This window comes from Entelurus aequoreus, linkage group LG21, assembly GCF_033978785.1.
Source record: "Entelurus aequoreus isolate RoL-2023_Sb linkage group LG21, RoL_Eaeq_v1.1, whole genome shotgun sequence".
Taxonomy (NCBI): Eukaryota; Metazoa; Chordata; class Actinopteri; order Syngnathiformes; family Syngnathidae; genus Entelurus; species Entelurus aequoreus.
This window is the reverse complement of record NC_084751.1, coordinates 12,490,890-12,510,418: the sequence shown is the minus strand read 5'-3', so window position 1 is coordinate 12,510,418 and position 19,529 is coordinate 12,490,890. Positions and strand designations below refer to the sequence as shown.

The window sequence follows — 19,529 nt, the reverse complement described above, 5'->3', positions numbered from 1 at the left end:
GTGCCATTCTGTTTTTAATTTATTTTCAAGGTATTTGTGTTGAATGATGCAATTTCATTCTGTTGACACATCTTAAACATCGTTTACAATTTCTTTATTCCTGAAATTTGCCTAAAAAACCTCAACCCCCTCATGCTCTCTCAGGGAGAGCATGTCCCAAATTCCAAGCTGCTGTTTTGAGGCATGTTAAAAAAAATAATGCACTTTGTGACTTCAATAATAAATATGGCAGTGCCATGTTGGCATTTTTTTCTCCATAACTTGAGTTGATTTATTTTGGAAAACCTTGTTACATTGATATCGGAATCGGTAATCAAGATTTGGACCATATTGGAATATCGGCAAAAAAGCCATTATCGGACATCTCTAATTTATAACGATAAGCACATATTATGTTGAAGTGGTTTTGAAATATTATTTTGCATGAAGTGGAAAAACATATTAAAACATGGTATTTTTTTAGCAGTTTTTTCGGGGAGCTGACCTTTTTTTCTAACTAGGGTCAAATGTGTGTGTGTTCTTTAAGGACCTCTTAAGGGTTAAACTCACTTCCTGGTACTGCTGGCCTGTTGCTGGGATACAAAGAATGCTTGGTTTTGCTGAGTCCTACACGCTCGCTGAGATTTCAAACAGAAAAGACTGCGGGAAGGTAAATTATTGTTGTGATTTATAATTAACTACTAAAGTTTATGTTATAAGTGGTCTTACAAAGCTAATTCCAACATGTTAATTGAACAAATATTCAAAATGTAGGCTTTGCCATGCATGTGTTTGTGTTGTTTTATTGCAGGATTGTTATCTTTTTTTGGAATATGTGTGAATAGATTCTACCAAATTTAGGTCACCCCACTATGCCATTCATCAAAACACCTCCAAAAGCTCCTCCACGCTCAACACTGCTGGAGAATAGGTCCAAAAAATGTGGCCCGCGTGTCACTGTGTACTCTGTCAATGGAGACGAATACACTGGGGAGTGGCTGGACAACAAGAAGCACGGTGGGTGTTGCCTCCACATCATGTGCACGGACAAAACCAGTGAACTTGTCACGTTGTGTAAATGGTAAATAAAAACAGAATACAATCCTTTTCAACTTATATTCAATTAAATAGACTGCAAAGACAAGATACTTAATGTTCGAACTGGTACATTTTGTTATTTTTTTGCAAATATTAGCTCATTTGGAATTTGATGCCTGCAACATGTTTCAAAAAAGCTGGCACAAGTGGCAAAAAAGACTGAGAAAGTTGAAGAATGCTTATCAAACACTTATTTGGAACATCCCACAGGTGAACAGGCTAACTGGGAACAGGTGGGTGCCGTGATTGGGTATAAAAGCAGCTTCCATGAAATGCTCAGTCATTCACAAACAAGGATGGGTTAGGGTCACCACTTTGTGAACAAATGCATGAGCAAACTGTTTAAGAACAACATTTCTCAACCAGCTATTGCAAGGAATTTAGGGATTTCACCATCTACGGTCCGTAATATCATCAAAAGGTTCAGAGAATCTGGAGAAATCACTGCACGTAAGCAGCAAACATTGAATGCCCGTGACCTTCGATCCCTCAGGCGATACTGCATCAACAAGCGACATCAGTGTGTAAAGGATATCACCACATGGGCTCAGGAACACTTCAGAAAACCACTATCAGTAACTACGGTTTGTCGCTACATCTGTAAGTGCAAGTTAAAACTCTCCTATGCAAAGCGAAAGCCATTTATCAACAACACCCAGAAACGCCGCTGGTTTTGCTGGGCCCGAGCTCATCTAAGATGGACTGATGCAAAGTGGAAACATTTTCTGTGGTCTGACGAGTCCACGTTTCAAATAGTTTTTGGAAACTGTGGACGTCGTGTCCTCCGGACCAAAGAGGAAAAGAACCATTTGGATTGTTATAGGTGCAAAGTGTAAAAGCCAGCATCTGTGAAGGTATGGGGGTGTATTAGTGCCCAAAAAATGGGTAACTTACACATCTGTGAAGGCACCATTAATGCTGAAAAGTACATACAGGTTTTGGAGCAACATATGTTGCCATCCAAGCAACGTTATCATGGACGCCCCTGCTTATTTCAGCAAGACGATGCCAAGCCATGTATTACAACAGCGGACTGTTGAACAACTTAAGCTGTACATCAAGCAAGAATGGGAAAGAATTCCACCTGAAAAGCTTCAAAAATGTGTCTCCTCAGTTCCCAATTGTTTACTGAGTGTTGTTAAAAGGAAAGGCCATGTAACACAGTGGTGAAAATGCCCCTGTGACAACTTTTTTGCAATGTGTTGCTGCCATTAAATTCTAAGTTAATGATTATTTGCAAAAAAAAAGCAATTTCTCAGTTGGAACATTAAATATCTTGTCTTTGCAGTCTATTCAATTGAATAAAAGTTGAAAAGGATTTGCTAATCATTGTTTTTATTTACCATTTACACAACGTGCCAACTTCACTGGTTTTGGGTTTTGTACAAAATGTCAATTAATAACAACATTCTGATGCTATTTTCGGACACATCCAAGGGTGGGGCACGCAGGTGTGGAAGAAGTTAGGCAGCATTTATAACGGAGAATGGAAGTGTGGAAAGCGTGACGGATACGGCACCTATAGTGTAGCCAACACAAAGGTGTACGCCAAGAAGTACTGTGGTGAATGGAGGAATGGGATGAAGCACGTATGTAGTAAACAATCATTTTAAAAAAAAGCTGTTGAAGACATGAAGTAATCTGCAGAATGTGCTATTATCTTTTAGGGGCATGGTGCATACTTTTATGATAACTCTGCAGTGTACGAAGGCGAGTGGAGTGAGGACCGGCGCGGTGGTTGGGGAAGAATGCTCTTTAACTGTGGAGACGTCTACGAAGGAGAGTGGATGAAGGATAAAGAACACGGCCGGGGTGTCCTTCAATATGGTAATGGCTGTTTTTCTGCTTTTCAATTATGCAAAAATGATTTTTCAGGTGATGTTCAACAGTAAAATGTGCCCTTGGAGCCTGTTTACTAGCAGCAAATGTGAGGAAAACCCTTGATTTAATTCATGTATTTTTTATTATTATTAATCAGTCCAACAAAATAATACACAATATTACAATAATAATACAATCCTGAGTCCAAAAGCGGCAACATTCAGAATAGCAATCAACAGACACACAAACATGACACAAAACAATCCAAAAGTAGTCAAACAAAAATGAATAATATCAACAACAGTATCAATATTAATAAGAAGTCCAACATAGCAGTGATCAGAAATCCCTCATTGACTTTATCATCACAGCCATTTATAAAAAATAAAATAAAAACATTAAAAAAATAAACAATAATGTCACAGTGGCTTATAATGATTGATGATTATCTTTTTATTTTTATTTATTTATTTTTTAAATTTTTAAAAAATGTAATATATATATATATTTACACTACCGTTCAAAAGTTTGGGGTGACATTGAAATGTCCTTATTTTTGAAGGAAAAGCACTGTACTTTTCAATGAGGATAACTTTAAACTAGTCTTAACTTTAAAGAAATACTCTATACATTGCTAATGTGGTAAATGACTATTCTAGCTGCAAATGTCTGGTTTTTGGTGCAATATCTACATAGGTGTATAGAGGCCCATTTCCAGCAACTATCACTCCAGTGTTCTAATGGTACAATCAGGCCTGGCCCTAACCAATCTGGCGCCCTAGGCAAGAATCGGCAGTGAAGTGTATATACTCACAGGAAACCGAATAGCTTTGTCTTTGACCTTTTTTTTTACTTAAAGAAAGCAAATTAACATATTATATGAGAATGTTATGTTATGATTATCTTTAACCGAATCACAGCAGTGCTCAAATTAGGAACAGCATTCCCTCTCATGTGATATTGCTTAATTAACATTAATGATGTGCACTTTAACAACTAGGCTTACAACTATACCTAATATATAAAGGGGTGGAAAAGTGACTATTACCTGCAGGGCAAACATTAGCTAACCAGAAGGCAATAACAATGTAAACAGAAAACACCTGCTTAAAAGATCTAATACAAATGTCTCTGAGGAATGTAAGGTGAGAGTACTGTAATTACCTAACGTTACATTATTATTTTCCATAACAATTTAGCCCCCTCCACAATATTAACCCGACGTTAAAACAGAACTAGCTATTTATTGATTAGCAATTGCCGAATCATGTAACATTAGCTTAATGCTAAAAAGCCAGGTTACTATCACATTCTGTAACAGACAAATAATTTAATGTAGGCTAACGTTACCTACCTGCTACCTCTGTCTTTTTCTCGTTTCTCCTCCTCTTCTTTTCTATTTTTTCTTCCCTGGGCACCTGACAGTTTTGGCCGTTTTGACATCTTCTGTTGATTTTTTGATGTGGTAAGAGTCAAGATACGGGAAGGGAGGGGCGCACCGTGCGGGGGGATGGGGGGAGGGGGGGGGGCGTAATGTTGTAACAAATAATATTTCTATTAAATAGGCTTTACTTTGCATATTAATTAACATGGGATTATTTTTTGTATTTAGAAATAATAGTACCAACTTTTTTTTTTTTTTTCTTTCTCCAACATTTGTGGCACTGGCGTGGCGCCCCCTGATGGACGGCGCCCTTAGCATTTGCCTATACGGCCTGTGCCACGGGCCGGCCATGGGTACAATGTGTTTGCTCATTTGCTCAGAAGGCTAATTGATAATTAGAAAACCCTTGTGCAATCATGTTCACACATCTGAAAACAGTTTAGCTCGTTACAGAAGCTACAAAACTGACCGTCCTTTGAGCAGATTGAGTTTTTGGAGCATCACATTTTTGGGGTCAATTAAACGCTCAAAATGGCCAGAAAAAGAGAACTTTCATCTGAAACTCGACAGTCTATTCTTGTTCTTAGAAATGAAGGCTATTCCACAAAATTGTTTGGGTGACCCCAAACTTTTGAACGGTAGTGTATATATATATATTTTTTTTAATACACGCCCCCCTCCACACTGTACATTATGATCACATTACTTCATAAAACTACTGTAGTTAGTAGAACATTCTATTATATTGTTTTTATGTCATATATTTTATTATATTTCAAAAGGCATGTTAAAGAAAAAGCACCAATGATTGTCACACACACACGAGGTGTGGCGAAATTATTCTCTGCGTTTGACCTTTAATTGGTTAAATTGATTTCAATTCATTTCTATGGGAAACGTTGGTTTGTTTTAAAAGCTCCGTCCCAGAACCAACTAAAAAGCTGGTAAATTGAGGTCCTACTGAAAAATTTGACAAATAAAATGTTCCTTTTTTTTTCTAGCAAATGGAAACTGGTACGAAGGTTCCTGGAAAGAAGGCAAGAAAAGCGGGCGAGGGAAATTCTACTACCACGACAAAGCTCAGCTTTATGAAGGCCTTTGGGTCCGAGGCGAAGCGAAATGTGGGACTTTGTCGGATTTTGGGCGAGACGACGCACCGACACCCGCCAAGTGTCCCATCCCGGAGGTAGAGTACGACCATGTTTTACTGCAGTTTAAAGGCGATGTTGTGATATTATTAATTGTTTTGTTGTCCTCAGGTAAAACTAAAGGATGTGAAGACAGTTTTACAAACAGCTCAGTTGGCACACCTTGATCCTACATGCTAAAGTGGCCCTACTGCTCAGTGGCCTAGTGGTTAGAGTGTCCGCCCTGAGGTGGGTAGGTTGTGAGTTCAAACCCCGGCCGAGTCATGCCAAAGACTATAAAAATAGGACCCATTATCTCCCTGCTTGGCGCTCAGCATCAAGGGTTGGAATTGGGGGTTAAATCACCAAAAATGATTCCCGGGCGTGGCCACTGCTGCTGCTCACTGCTCCCCTCACCTCCCAGGGGGTGAGGGCAATGGGTCAAATGCAGAGGATAATCTTACCACACCTAGTGTGTGTGTGACAATCATTGGTACTCTAACTTTAAACAAAAAAAGTACAGTACAAGCATGTGATTTGAACTTAATGAAAAAGACTGAAAATAAGCCAGGGGCCTGGGGGCCCAGCTATTAGCTAACTTCCTTTATCTGAATAGCCATTTGTGATTTTTAGCATGACATAACAAATATCTTGCAGTCATGTTGTTCATGTTTCAAAATGATTCAACTGTTCAATGTCAAAATATAAAGAGTGGAAATAATGAAGAAAATGTCAGCGACTGTCTTGTTGTAAAACACCAATTAAAATGAAATGTAGCTGTCAGGTTCAAACACTGATGAAATCTATTAAACAAGACAAAGAAGCAAGGAATCAAACAGAGACAAAATTAAATTTGGCTCAATTGAGGAGAAACGTCTGGGCTGTACTCTAGTACTGTCTCCCACCACGCTCCGACGAAAGAATGTACGCCTCCTCTTTTATTTGGATTTTCCCTGATTACATGGCAATGGCTGTTTCTAAAGGGACGGGGGTCGTAAACAGCCATCACCTTTGGTTACAAAACAGTTCAAAGAAAAGGTCGTAAACAGCCGAGTTCAAAGAAAAGGTGCCTGGAGGTGGGTCAGGCCCTGCCTCCTCTCCGCTTTGTAGATCTCGGGTCAAGACAAAATCTTCCTGTGGATTACAATACATCAAAGAAACCAACACCTTCATGTCGCTTCCCATCCTACGCAGTGGAGTTTTACAAGCCTTTTGATTGGTAAGATCAAAGACAGCTTTTGTCTGCTCGCCGGGAACTCATTGACACACAAAGTCCAAATAAGTCAGGGTGTGATGTGACAGGTGGTGACAGTACACCTACTTTGAGACAAGAGCTATACTGATGCATGCTTGGTTATGGTTTAAAGTCATATCCAACCATTGCGACGACTTTTTATTTTCGATATCGGCTGCTGAGTTTCAGTTTTTAATGTTTTCTGCTGGTGGTGTGCCTCCGCATTTTTTCAATGAAAAAAATGTGCCATGGCTCAAAAAAAGTTGAAAAACACTGCTTTAATGCATCCAGCGGGGCATCACAACACAATTACAGGGTTTCCCACACATTCATTTATTTGTGGCGGCCTGCCACGAAAGAATTACGTCCGCCACAAATAAAATAAAAACAATTTAAATTTTTAAAAAAAATAAATAAATACAATTTTTTTTTGTCCTCTCCAGCTTCTCAGGCAAATCATATAGTTGATGTAGATGCCCATGTCGGCTGTTCAGATTGACTTTACAAAAGAGAAGTGTAGGATACTTCTCTTGTTGCCTTATTTGTATTTGACTTTATTAAATGTATTTATATTAGAAACACAACATGTGTATATAACAAAGGGTGCAAAGTCTGCAGGCAGTAGGAAACACATGGTTAAGTGTAGGGAGTAAAACTGACGGCAGTCTAAAGTTCAAGATTTTTGGAGCTCTTTGTTCAGTGGATCAGATGTTTGATGAAGCTTTGTGTCTATCTACCACCACTACTGTTTTCTGTTTATTTGTTACTGACTGTGGCAGGACACCTCTGCCTCTGTTTCACTTTATGTTGCTGGTAAATAATATGGTTGTAATAGTAGGCTAAAGTTAAATTATTTAGTATGCACTAATTAAAGGGGCAGAGCTTTGAGACATTTTAGCTTTTATATTTTATAAGATATATTTTTTGTACGAACCACAATTAATAAATATATTTCAGTGAATAACTTATTGTTCAAATCTGTATATAAATATGTACATAAAGTGTTGTAATTATATTGTAAAATTGATGGATGGATGGACGTTTAAAACAAAACTGTTATTATTAATTAGTAAGTATACATTTTTTGAGCCTTTTTAGAGAAAATCAAATCATTGTAGTAAATTATGCAAATTACTCGATGATGTCACAGTGATCACGCCCATAGCCACGCCCCCACCGCCACGGGTATCTTGGCAGTTTATGGGAAACACTGAATTAGGCATAATAATGTGTTCCTTCCACGACTGTATATATCGGTATCGGTTGATATCGGTAATTAAGAGTTGGACAATATCGGATTATCGGACATCTCTATATCCAATGCTTTTGCCACCGTGTTGTTCTTACAGAAGATAAACACTCACAATTAGAGGCAGGAACTTTTTATTCTCCCAGGTGCTTAAGACATTTAGCTGGCCACACAACAGTATAAAGTCATCCATACTAAAGTCTCACTGCATGCCTCATGACTGACTTCATTTGTGTTCTTTCTTCTCCAGTCAATACATTCTGCAAAAAAATACAATAAAATGGTCAAATCGATAGCAAAACTTCACGTGTAAAGCGGCAAAACCGGAATTAACTCGAGTACAAGTGGAATTACTGAATTACTTGTGTGCAGTATAAACAAAACTGTGGGAGGGAAAGGTGTAAATAAACACAGCAGACATGAGACAGGGGTCAAAGTTCAAGTGTGCGGATAAAGGACATTCACAGTTAAGACTTTTGTGACTTCAAGTTTCATGCATTCATGGTATTATTGAAATGGCGCGGACGTAAAAACTGTATATACATTAAATATCGCTTAAAAACTGCTGTTGTCTACGGGAAATGTGAGCTGGGAGAATTCAAAATGGAGTCCCCTCTATTGTCCAGCTCGTTCTGCAGCCTGGTGAGGTTGGACAACTCCTCCAGCTCCTGGAACTGCCTGTCCGTCTTGTGGCTGACCAGCGAGCGGTAGAAGTGCACGGCGAACATGATGAACACCAGGCCGAACGGCACCATGATGGACGTGGAGGTGATGGCGGCGGCCACGCCGGCGGACATGCTGTTGTTGCTGGACTTGCTGGGCTTGATGGGCAAGAACTTGACCCAGCAGAGGAGGACCACCTCGGCCAGGAAGAGCAGCGTGCCGATGACGGTGGAGAAGCCCCACGCCAGCTCGATGTGCCGGTGCATGCGCTCGTGCGGCGACTCTTTGACCGAGTTGAGGTTGTGGACGTTGCTGACGGCCTCGATGTTGGGCAGGATGCAGGTGCTGACCATGAGGGCGAACAGGTGCACGGCCACCAGCACGGTGGTGCAGGCGCTGAAGGCGATGAGGAGAGCGGGCGGGTACGGGTAGCTGTTGTCCAGCTGCACCTCCACCATTGCTACCTTCAAAACAAAAATTCAAGTTAAAGTACCAATGACTGTCACTAGAGATGTCCGATATTATCGGCCGATAAATGCTTTAAAATGTAATATCGGAAATTATCGGTATCGTTTTTTTTATTATCGGTATTTATTTATTTATTTATTTTTTATTTTTTTTATTAAATCAACATAAAAAACACAAGATACACTTACAATTAGTGCACCAACCCAAAAAACCTCCCTCATTTACACAAAAGGGTTGTTTATTTCTGTTATTAATATTCTGCTTCCTACATTATATATCAATATATATCAATACAGTCTGCAAGGGATACAGTCCGTAAGCACACATGATTGTGCGTGCTGCTGGTCCACTAATAGTACTAACCTTTAACAGTTAATTTTACTTATTTTCATTAATTACTAGTTTCTATGTAACTGTTTTTATATTGTTTTACTTCCTTTTTTATTCAAGAAAATGTTTTTAATTTATTTATCTTATTTTATTTTTTTAAAAAGGACCTTATCTTCACCATACCTGGTTGTCCAAATTAGGCATAATAATGTGTTAATTCCACGACTGTATATATCGGTATCGGTTGATATCGGTATCGGTAATTAAGAGTTGGACAATATCGGAATATCAGATATCTGCAAAAAGCCATTATCGGACATCCCTAATTGTCACACACACACTAGGTGTGGCGAAATTATTCTCTGCATTTGACCCATCACCCTCGATCACCCTCTGGGAGGTGAGGGGAGCAGAGAGCAGCAGCACTGGCCACGCCCGGGAATCATTTTTGGTGATTTAACCCCCAATTCCAACCCTTGATGCTGAGTGCCAAGCAGGGAGGTAATGGGTCCCATTTTTATAGTCTTTGGTATGACTCGGCCGGGGTTTGAACTCACAACTAGGGATGTCCGATAATGGCTTTTTGCCGATATCCGATATTCCGATATTGTCCAACTCTTTAATTACCCATACCGATATCAACCGATACCGATATCAACCGATATATGCAGTCGTGGAATTAACACATTATTATGCCTAATTTGGACAACCAGGTATGGTGAAGATAAGGTCCTTTTTTAAAATATTAATCAAATAAAATAAGATAAATAAATTAAAAACATTTTCTTGAATAAAAAAGAAAGTACAACAATATAAAAACAGTTACATAGAAACTAGTAATGAATGAAAATTAGTAAAATTAACTGTTAAAGGTTAGTACTATTAGTGGACCAGCAGCACGCACAATCATGTGTGCTTACGGACTGTATCCCTTGCAGACTGTATTGATATATATTGATATATAATGTAGGAAGCAGAATATTAATAACAGAAAGAAACAACACTTTTGTGTGAATGAGTGTAAATGGGGGAGGGAGGTTTTTTGGGTTGGTGCACTAATTGTAAGTGTATCTTGTGTTTTTTATGTTGATTTAATTAAAAAAACAAAACAAAAAAAAAACAAAAAAACGATACCGATAATAAAAAAAACGATACCGATAATTTCCGATATTACATTTGAACGCATATATCGTCCGATATCGGCAGGCCGATATTATCGGACATCTCTACTCACAACCTACCGATCTCAGGGCGGACACTCTAACCACTAGGCCACTGAGCAGGTTAAAAGCCGATAATGTGACTGTTAGTGTGAAGTGAATTATATTTATATAGCGCTTTTCTCTAGTGACTCAAAGCCGTTTACATAGTGAAACCCAATATCTAAGTTACATTTAAACCAGTGTGGGTGGCACTGGGAGCAGGTGGGTGTAAAGTGTCTTGCCCAAGGACACCACGGCAGTGACTAGGATGGCGGAAGCTGGAATCGAACCTGGAACCCTCAAGTTGCTGGCACGGCCACTCTACCAACCGAGCTATGCCGCCCCAATACAATCTAGAGTTAAGGGCAAGGAGGCGGTGTGTCTCAGTGCATCCAGCAGAGGGCGTTGCCCCTTAAATTCAACACCCCTTAGGAGTCTATTACAAATTAGGGCAGACCTGGGCAAATTAAGGCCCGGTGGCCGCATGCACGTTGTGTAAATGGTAAATAAAAACAGAATACAATGATTTGCAAATTCTTTTCAACTTATATTCAATTGAATAGACTGCAAAGACAAGATATTTAACGTTCGAACTGGTAAAGGTTGTTATTTTTTTGCAAATATTACCTCATTTGGAATTTGATGCCTGCAACATGTTTCAAAAAAGCTGGCACAAGTGGCAAAAAAGACTGAGAAAGTTGAGGAATGCTCATTAAACACTTATTTGGAACATCCCACAGGTGAACAGGCTAATTGGGAACAGGTGGGTGCCATGATTGGGTATAAAAGCAGCTTCCATGAAATGCTCAGTCATTCACAAACAAGGATGGGGCGAGGGTCGAACAGTTTAGGAACAACATTTCTCAACGAGCTATTGCAAGGAATTTAAGGATTTTACCATCTACGGTCCGCAATGTCATCAAAACTGCACGGAAGCGATGATATTACGGACCTTCTATCCCTCAGGCGGTACAGCATCAACAAGCGACATCAGTGTGTAAAGGGTATCACCACATGGGCACACTTCAGAAAACCACTGTCAGTAACTACAGTTGGTCGCTACATCTGTAAGTGCAAGTTAAAACTCTACTATGCAAAGCCAAAGCCATTTATCAACAACACCCAGAAACGCAGCCGGCTTCGCTGGGCCCGAGCTCATCGAAGATGGACTGATGCAAAGTGGAAAAGTGTTCTCATTTCAAATTGTTTTTGGAAACTGTGGCCGTCGTGTCCTCCGGAACAAAGGGGGAAAGAACCATCCGGATTGTTCTAGGCGCAAAGTTGAAAAGCCAGCATCTGTGATGGTATGGTGGTGTATTAGTGCCCAAGGCATGGGTAACTTACACATCTGTGAAAGCGCCATTAATGCTGAAAGGTACATACAGGTTTTGGAGCAACATATGTTGCCATCCAAGCAACGTTATCATGGACGCCCCTGCTTATTTCAGCAGGACGATGCCAAGCTATGTATTACAACAGCGTGGCTTCATAGTAAAAGAGTGCGGGTACTAGACTGGCCTGTCTGTAGTCCAGACCTGTCTCCCATTGAAAATGTGTAGTGCATTATGAAGCCTAAAATATCACAACGGAGACCCCGGACTGTTGAACTAATTAAACTGTACATCAAGCAAGAATGGGAAAGTGTGGTGGAATTTCTGACCTTTGTACCATATTTTGTGTCTGTCAAAGTCCGGAAAGAGAACGAGGTCGAAAAGCATTAAGGAGGACACGACAGTATTGGAATTTCTGCTCTTTTCTCGTTTTTCTATTCTGTACCATCGGAAGAGCATATGTGGGTTAGAGTTGAACGTATGGTCGGCCTGATCATTGTACAAAATGTTTTGATTGTTTATTATGACTAAGGGATTCAAGGATGTTGCAGAATGAACAGGTCCAAAACAACTGGACCTTGACACACGAGGGAAACACATAAATAACCAAGTAGACCAAGTCTATGCATGATTCGCATGATTCTCGATTCATCCAACGTCTCCGTAGACGTTGTCTGTTTGCATGGCAATTCAATCCAACCTTGCACCATTTGATTATGGGTAAATAAAACTTTTGTACTAAATTCACTTTTGTTGCTGTTTAAGATTTGGACATTCCACCACAAAATAATTCCACCTGAAAAGCTTCAAAAATGTGTCTCCTCAGTTCCAAAACGTTTACTGAGTGTTGTTAAAAGGAAAGGCCATGTAACACAGTGGTAAAAATGCCCCTATGACAACTTCTTTGCAATGTGTTGCTGCCATTAAGTTCTAAGTTAATGATTAATTGCCAAAAGAAATGAAGTTTCTCAGTTGGAACATTAAATATCTTGTCTTTGCAGTCTATTGAATATAAGTTGAAAAGGATATTTTGTTTTTATTTACCATTTACACAACGTGCCAACTTCACTGGTTTTGGGTGTTTTGTAGATGGTTTAAAATAAGCACACCAGACCGGAAGAGGAAGTAGTGCAGGATATATGTTTTCCAAACCAAAACGCTTACTGACTGCACCTGACAAGACTTCATATTAGTTTACAAATAAATACTTTTTACCATAGCGAATCCCGAGAGTAGAGCCGAGGTCCGACTGGAAGCTTTGAGTTTCGCCCGGCTGAGGTAGAGCTTCCTCCAGGACAGAGCTTGCAGGGAATGCTCATTGAGGCTCATCTTTCGCATTTACACCCAGCACAAGTCCCGCCCTTGTTACTCCACAACACGACAGTCGCCAACGATAAGCATGCTAACAACTAAGCACATCAAGTTATGCACCACTAACTGTTACATAAACATTGATAATGGCGAACCGCTCACTTTCTTCATGAGCTCTCCTCAAGTCATGCGCCTGTCATTACCCACAATCCTTCTTCTTCTTCTTCTTCTTCTTTTGTTTTTTTTTATGGCGGTTGGCAAGCAACCTTGTGGTGTGCATTACCGCCACCTACTGTAATGGAGTGTGGACCGAGATGGATCCCTATTCTACAAACCCCGTTTCCATATGAGTTGGGAAATTGTGTTAGATGTAAATATAAACATAATACAATGATTTGCAAATCCTTTTCAACCCATATTCAATTGAATGCACTACAAAGACAACATATTTGATGTTCAAACTCATAAACTTTATTTTTTTTTGCAAATAATAATTAACTTAGAATTTCATGGCTGCAACACGTGCCAAAGTAGTTGGGAAAGGGCATGTTCACCACTGTGTTACACGGCCTTTCCTTTTAACAACACTCAGTAAAGTTTTGGGAACTGAGGAGACACATTTTTGAAGCTTCTCAGGTGGAATGATTTCCCATTCTTGCTTGATGTACAGCTTAAGTCAGGGGTGGGCAATTAATTTTTACCGGGGGCCGCATGAGCAACCCGAGCACTGCTGGAGGGCCACATCGACAATATTTCAATTAAATTTTGCTCAATATTATTTTTGATATATACTGTAAGATAAATAATAATAATAATAATAATAATAATTAATAATAATAGTAATACTTCAACATAGTGTGTGTAACAGCATTCCATGACTAATATAAATAAATTAACATTAATAATAAATGACAGTAAAATAAGCACACGTATGACTGAGGAGTCATAGTGTAACTTTGTGTGGTGTTTTAGTTGTCCGACTTTTTGTGTGGCCATAAACGCACCAGTGGTTTAGTGGTATGCGTGTTGGTGACAGATGACAAGTTGGTTTTGGCCTGGTTTGTACGGCAGAAAATGACTAGTTTTTCGAGATAAAAGTGTTTTACTCATGTTTTTGGTGTGGTTATGTCCGAATATAAACAGTTTTGCTCAATAAAGTGATCGATATAATTCCTGTCCTCGAAGCATCTCGATAGACGTTACAATAATTGAACGGTGTTCAATTGAACGGTGTTGACGAACACCGTTAGGGCCGCTTGTTGTCACTGTCACTCAAAGTTGCATTGCAAAATTACATAGAATAAATATGTTTATTTTGTTTAGAATTCAGATGGGATTTGATTTGGTGCGCGGCATATATTTGCTGTGCGCAGCGGAAGCTTGAGCAGTGCGCAATTGCGCAGGTGCGCACCTTAGAGGGAACCTTGCTTGGCAGTCCATGTCTTGTTGGAAACACGGCATTCGTCATCAACTTTTCTCTTTTTAGCGTCTCGGGTGTAAACCGTGTATCAATTGTCGCTGCATGTGCACCTTCACTCGCAGGTTACACACGGACATATGCCCACAAATAATACTTTTCAAAATAAAAGCAGCACAGTTGTATTGCGCACACCATAAATGTTTTTTCAACTTTATTTTGTAATTTGTGATTGCAGTTGTTCACATTCACTCACAATCACGCACACGCATACGTCCACACGGAAGTAATACAAATAACGATTTTCAAAACAAAAGCAGCACCTTTGTATTGCACACTCGACATAGATACCTTTTTAAATTTATTTTGTAATTTATAATTGGCCTCACGCGGGCCGGACAGGGACGCACAAAGGGCCGGATGCGGCCCGCGGGCCGCAGAATGCCCAGGTCTGGCTTAAGTTGTTCAACAGTCCGGGGGTCTCCGTTGTGCTATTTTAGGCTTCATAATGCGCCACACATTTTCAATGGGAGACAGGTCTGGACTACAGGCAGGCCAGTCTAGTACCCGCACTCTTTTACCCTGAAGCCACGTTGATGTAACACGTGGCTCGGCATTGTCTTGCTGAAATAAGCAGGGGCGTCCATGGTAACGTTGCTTGGATGACAACATATGTTGCTCCAAAACCTGTATGTACCTTTCAGCATTAATGGCGCCTTCACAGATGTGTAAGTTACCCATGTCTTGGGCACTAATACACCCCCATACCATCGCACATGCTGCCTTTTACACTTTGCGCCTAGAACAATCCGGATGGTTCTTTTCCTCTTTGGTCCGGAGGACACGACGTCCACAGTTTCCAAAAACAATTTGAAATGTGGACTCGTCAGACCACAGAACACTTTTCAACTTTGTATCAGTCCATCTTAGATGAGTTTAGGCCCAGCGAAGCCGACGGCGTTTCTGGGTGTTGTTGATAAACGGTTTTCGCCTTGCATAGGAGAGTTTTAACTTGCACTTACAGATGTAGTGACCAACTGTACTTACTTACAGTGGCTTTCTGAAGTGTTCCTGAGCCCATGTGGTGATATCCTTTACACACTGATGTCGCTTGTTGATGCAGTACAGCCTGAGGGATCAAAAGTCACAGGTTTAGCTGCTTACGTGCAGTGATTTCTCCAGATTTTCTTAAACTTTTGATGGTATTACAGACCGTAGATGGTGAAATTCCTAAATTCCTTGCAATAGCTGGTTGAGAAACTGTTGCCAAAGTGGTGACCCTCGCCCATCCTTGTTTGTGAATGACTGAGTATGTCATGGAAGCTGCTTTTATACCCAATCATGGCACCCACCTGTTCCCAATTTGCCTGTTCACCTGTGGGATGTTCCAAATAAGTGTTTGATGAGCATTCTTCAACTTTCTCAGTATTTATTGCCACCTTTCCCAACTTCTTGTCACGTGTTGCTGGCATTAAATTCTAAAGTTAATGATTATTTGCCAAAAAAAAAAAGTTTATCAGTTTGAACCTCAAATATGTTGTCTTTGTAGCATATTCAACTGAATATGGGTTGAAAATGATTTGCAAATCATTGTATTCCATTTACATTTACATTAAACACAATTTCCCAACTCATATTGAAATGGGGTTTGTATATTCTTTTATTTAACCGAGTGTTTTTTTTAAAAATATGTGTATATTGCTTTATATCCTACATGTTCTGAATTTAATCCTAATATATCTTCCACTGCTAACCTAATATTTTCTTTCGCTAACTTACTTTCCAGTATTTCCCTTTCTCTATTATATTTCCTACAATGTATTAAAACACGTCCTACACTTTTTATCTGTTGGCAAGAATCACACAGTCCTGTAGTATGTTTCCCTATCAATTTTAATGAACTATTTAAGTATAAGTATGTCCACAATGGCAGTTTACAACTTAACTACACATATATATATATATATATATATATATATATATATATATATATATATATATATATATATATATATATATATATATATATATATATATATATATATATATATATATATATATATATATATATATATATATATATATATATATATATATATATATATATATATATATATATATATATATATATATATATATATATATATATATTACTACTTGTTAGCCTTGAATTAACACTACTAGCTAGAGATCAAAGTTGGTATTTTTATAAACAAATGTAACATAGAAATGTTTGTCAACATTATTATGCTCCAGGCAAAACCATTTCTACATAAATGTCGACTTATGAAAGTAAGACCTACATTTTCTAATTGGCTTAATGGGGACCAATCATCATTCACATTTTTGAGAATGATTAAGAGTACAAAAGCCCTTAAATTTATATCCTTGTTAAAAACTTTTAATGTGATTAAGGTAGCCCTTTTTGTCTTTTTATTTTCTATTTTTTTCATATTTTTTAGTATTACTTTATCTGTATTTTCTTTTGTTTTATTTCCTTGATGTTGAAAGTGCCTTGACTTTTGTGTGAATTATAAATGTATGTTTGTTGTTCAATGAGTTTTTTTTTAGTTTTTTTAAACAAAAAACTTTATTGAAACAGCTAATCAGTTTACGGAAATGAGGAAAGGCAAAACACAAACAACATCAATTATAATTTATGAATAATGCTTATCATTTGTGTATATAATATACAACTTGGCAACGATTATACTTTTGTTTACAATAAAAAACGTATAACTGTCCACAATAGCAGTTTACAACTTAGCTAGTTACTTGTTTTTTTTACTACTCGTTAGCCTTGATGTAACAATACTAGCAGGAGATCGAATTTAGTATTTTTTATAAACAACTGTAACATAGAACATTATTATGCTCCAGGCACATTTTTTTCTACATAAATGTCGATTTATTAAATTAATGGGTTACAATTATCAATCAAAAACAAGCGGTAGAAAATGGATGAATGGATGAAAACCCTTAAATTGATATCCTTGTTAAAAACATTTAATGTGATTTAGGTAGCCTTTTATTTTTTCATATTTTTTAGTATTATTACTCTATCTGTATTTGCTTTTGTTTTCTGAAAGTGCCTTGACTTTTGTGTAATGTATGTTTGTTGTTCAGTAAAAAAAAAAAAAAATTAAATTAAAAAAAACAAAACTTTATTGAAACAGCTAATCAGTGTACGGAAATCAGGAAATTAAGCCATAACGCAAACAACGTCAATTATGAATAATGCTTATCATTTGTGTACAGAATATATAACTTGGCAACGATTATAATTTTGTTTACAAGAACAAAAACGATAACTGTCCACAATAGCAGTTTACAACTTAGCTAGTTATTATTATTATTTTTTTTACTACTTGTTAGCCTTGAATTAACACTCCTAGCTAGCTAAAACTGTCGTCGTAAATGTTTCATTCATGAACCGAATTTATCGCACAAATGTGCAATTGTCTTGATTTAAACATGAATAACAAGTCATTTTGGGGGAAACAAGCGTCTTGGTTAATAGTGAACAAATAAATAGCTGCATGGTATTAATGGGGGGGGCGACGCTGTTCTACAATGTTTTGGTTCCTGGCGGTGACGTCACGCACAACAACATGGTTCCCTTGTTTTGGACCTGTGCAGCGTGCTTCGTGCTATGCGCGGCGACGCTTCTTCGAGGCTGAACCCGCGAACGACGTCGCTCCCCTTTGCACCCACGCGATGGCTCAAGCCGGGGGAAGGTGTGCCGAGTCCGGGCGCAGGCTGGTAAGTACTGCGGCATCCTCAGCCCGAACAGAGGGGCTTGGCTTGGGGGCTAATTAGCCGAGCTAACATAAGCGTTGCACCATAGTTGTAGTAGTAGTAGTAAGAGTAGTAGGAGTCACACCGGCAGCTCACAACACTGATACGTTGCATGCTTGGAGGGGGAAACCCAACACATGTCCACTTTTTGAAATATAAAATGCATATCATTCAAAACCTCATACTTTAAACAACCAGTCATGGCATCAAAGCATGACAGTTACAAACCAATGCACAATCAGTTTTTAGTACATGTGTCTTAAATCTTCATTTACACCAGGGATGTCCAAAGTCTTGACCGTTCTATGTTGTATTTTTGATTTTTTTTACATGGTAAAATAACATTTTACAATAAAATAAATTGGAAAAAATAAAGAAAAATGTGCAATGTGGAGAAAACAAAGCTGAAATGCTGACACTTATGCCCATAACAACACAAAGCTTTGTCTTTAAACCAGTGGTTCTTAACCTTGTTGGAGGTACCGAACACCACCAGTTTCATATGCGCATTCACCGAACCCGAACCGTAATCATAAAACGATGTTATTATATTAAATAAATACTAATAAAGATATGTTTTACAAACAGAAAGTTACAGGAATGTACACATGATCCCATGTTTACATCTCATTGTGCAACATGTGAATGTTTCAGTGGGAACTAAATGCGATATCTGAAAGGGGTACACATTATTTCCAAAGCAGGAACCCCACCCAGACATATAATACTAGTACACAGCTCACGTAATTTTCGATTACGCATGCACCTCCTGGTACCCTAGCACCTCCAAAACCCTCCAAACATCTCAGAACAAACTAGTCAGGTTACTTCTAGACCTCCACCCCAGATCCCACCTCACTCCTACCCACTTCTCTAAAGTGGACTGGCTCAAGGTGGAGGACAGAGTTAAACAACTTGCACTGAGCCTAGTCTATAAAATCCACTACACCTCCCTGATACCGAAGTACATGTCAAACTACTTCCTTAACGTAAATGACTGCCATAACCACAACACCAGAGGGAGCTCCACTAACCACGTTAAACCCAGATTCCGGACTATCAAAGGTCTTAACTCATTCTCTTTCTATGCCACATCAATGTGGAATGCGCTCCCAAC

The 19,529-nt window shown here is 38.7% G+C and overlaps 3 protein-coding genes across 4 annotated transcripts in view; 2 read left to right on the top strand and 1 right to left on the bottom strand.

Moving 5' to 3' along the window:
* Positions 1-526: 526 nt before the first annotated feature.
* On the top strand, positions 527-5,971 carry LOC133638913 (MORN repeat-containing protein 3-like). The gene is made up of 6 exons (XM_062031953.1): positions 527-649; positions 841-996; positions 2,515-2,666; positions 2,745-2,904; positions 5,284-5,468; positions 5,542-5,971. Exons 2-6 carry the CDS (start codon positions 852-854, stop codon positions 5,608-5,610), a joined length of 711 nt encoding a protein of 236 aa, XP_061887937.1. The 5' UTR covers positions 527-649; positions 841-851; the 3' UTR covers positions 5,611-5,971.
* A 2,038-nt stretch (positions 5,972-8,009) lies between these two features.
* orai1b (ORAI calcium release-activated calcium modulator 1b) lies at positions 8,010-13,438 on the bottom strand. The gene is made up of 2 exons (XM_062031952.1): positions 13,102-13,438; positions 8,010-9,019 (listed from the first exon to the last, which is right to left on the bottom strand). Exons 1-2 carry the CDS (start codon positions 13,222-13,224, stop codon positions 8,465-8,467), a joined length of 678 nt encoding a protein of 225 aa, XP_061887936.1. The 5' UTR covers positions 13,225-13,438; the 3' UTR covers positions 8,010-8,464.
* A 4,377-nt stretch (positions 13,439-17,815) lies between these two features.
* LOC133638413 (lysine-specific demethylase 2B-like) overlaps positions 17,816-19,529 on the top strand; it is a 61,230-nt gene continuing 59,516 nt past the window's right edge. For both annotated transcript variants that reach the window (XM_062030974.1, XM_062030973.1), the window contains exon 1: positions 17,816-18,376. In XM_062030974.1, coding sequence (XP_061886958.1) covers positions 18,188-18,376 — 189 coding nt within the window. In that variant the 5' untranslated portion in view covers positions 17,816-18,187. The remainder of the gene's footprint in view (positions 18,377-19,529) is intronic.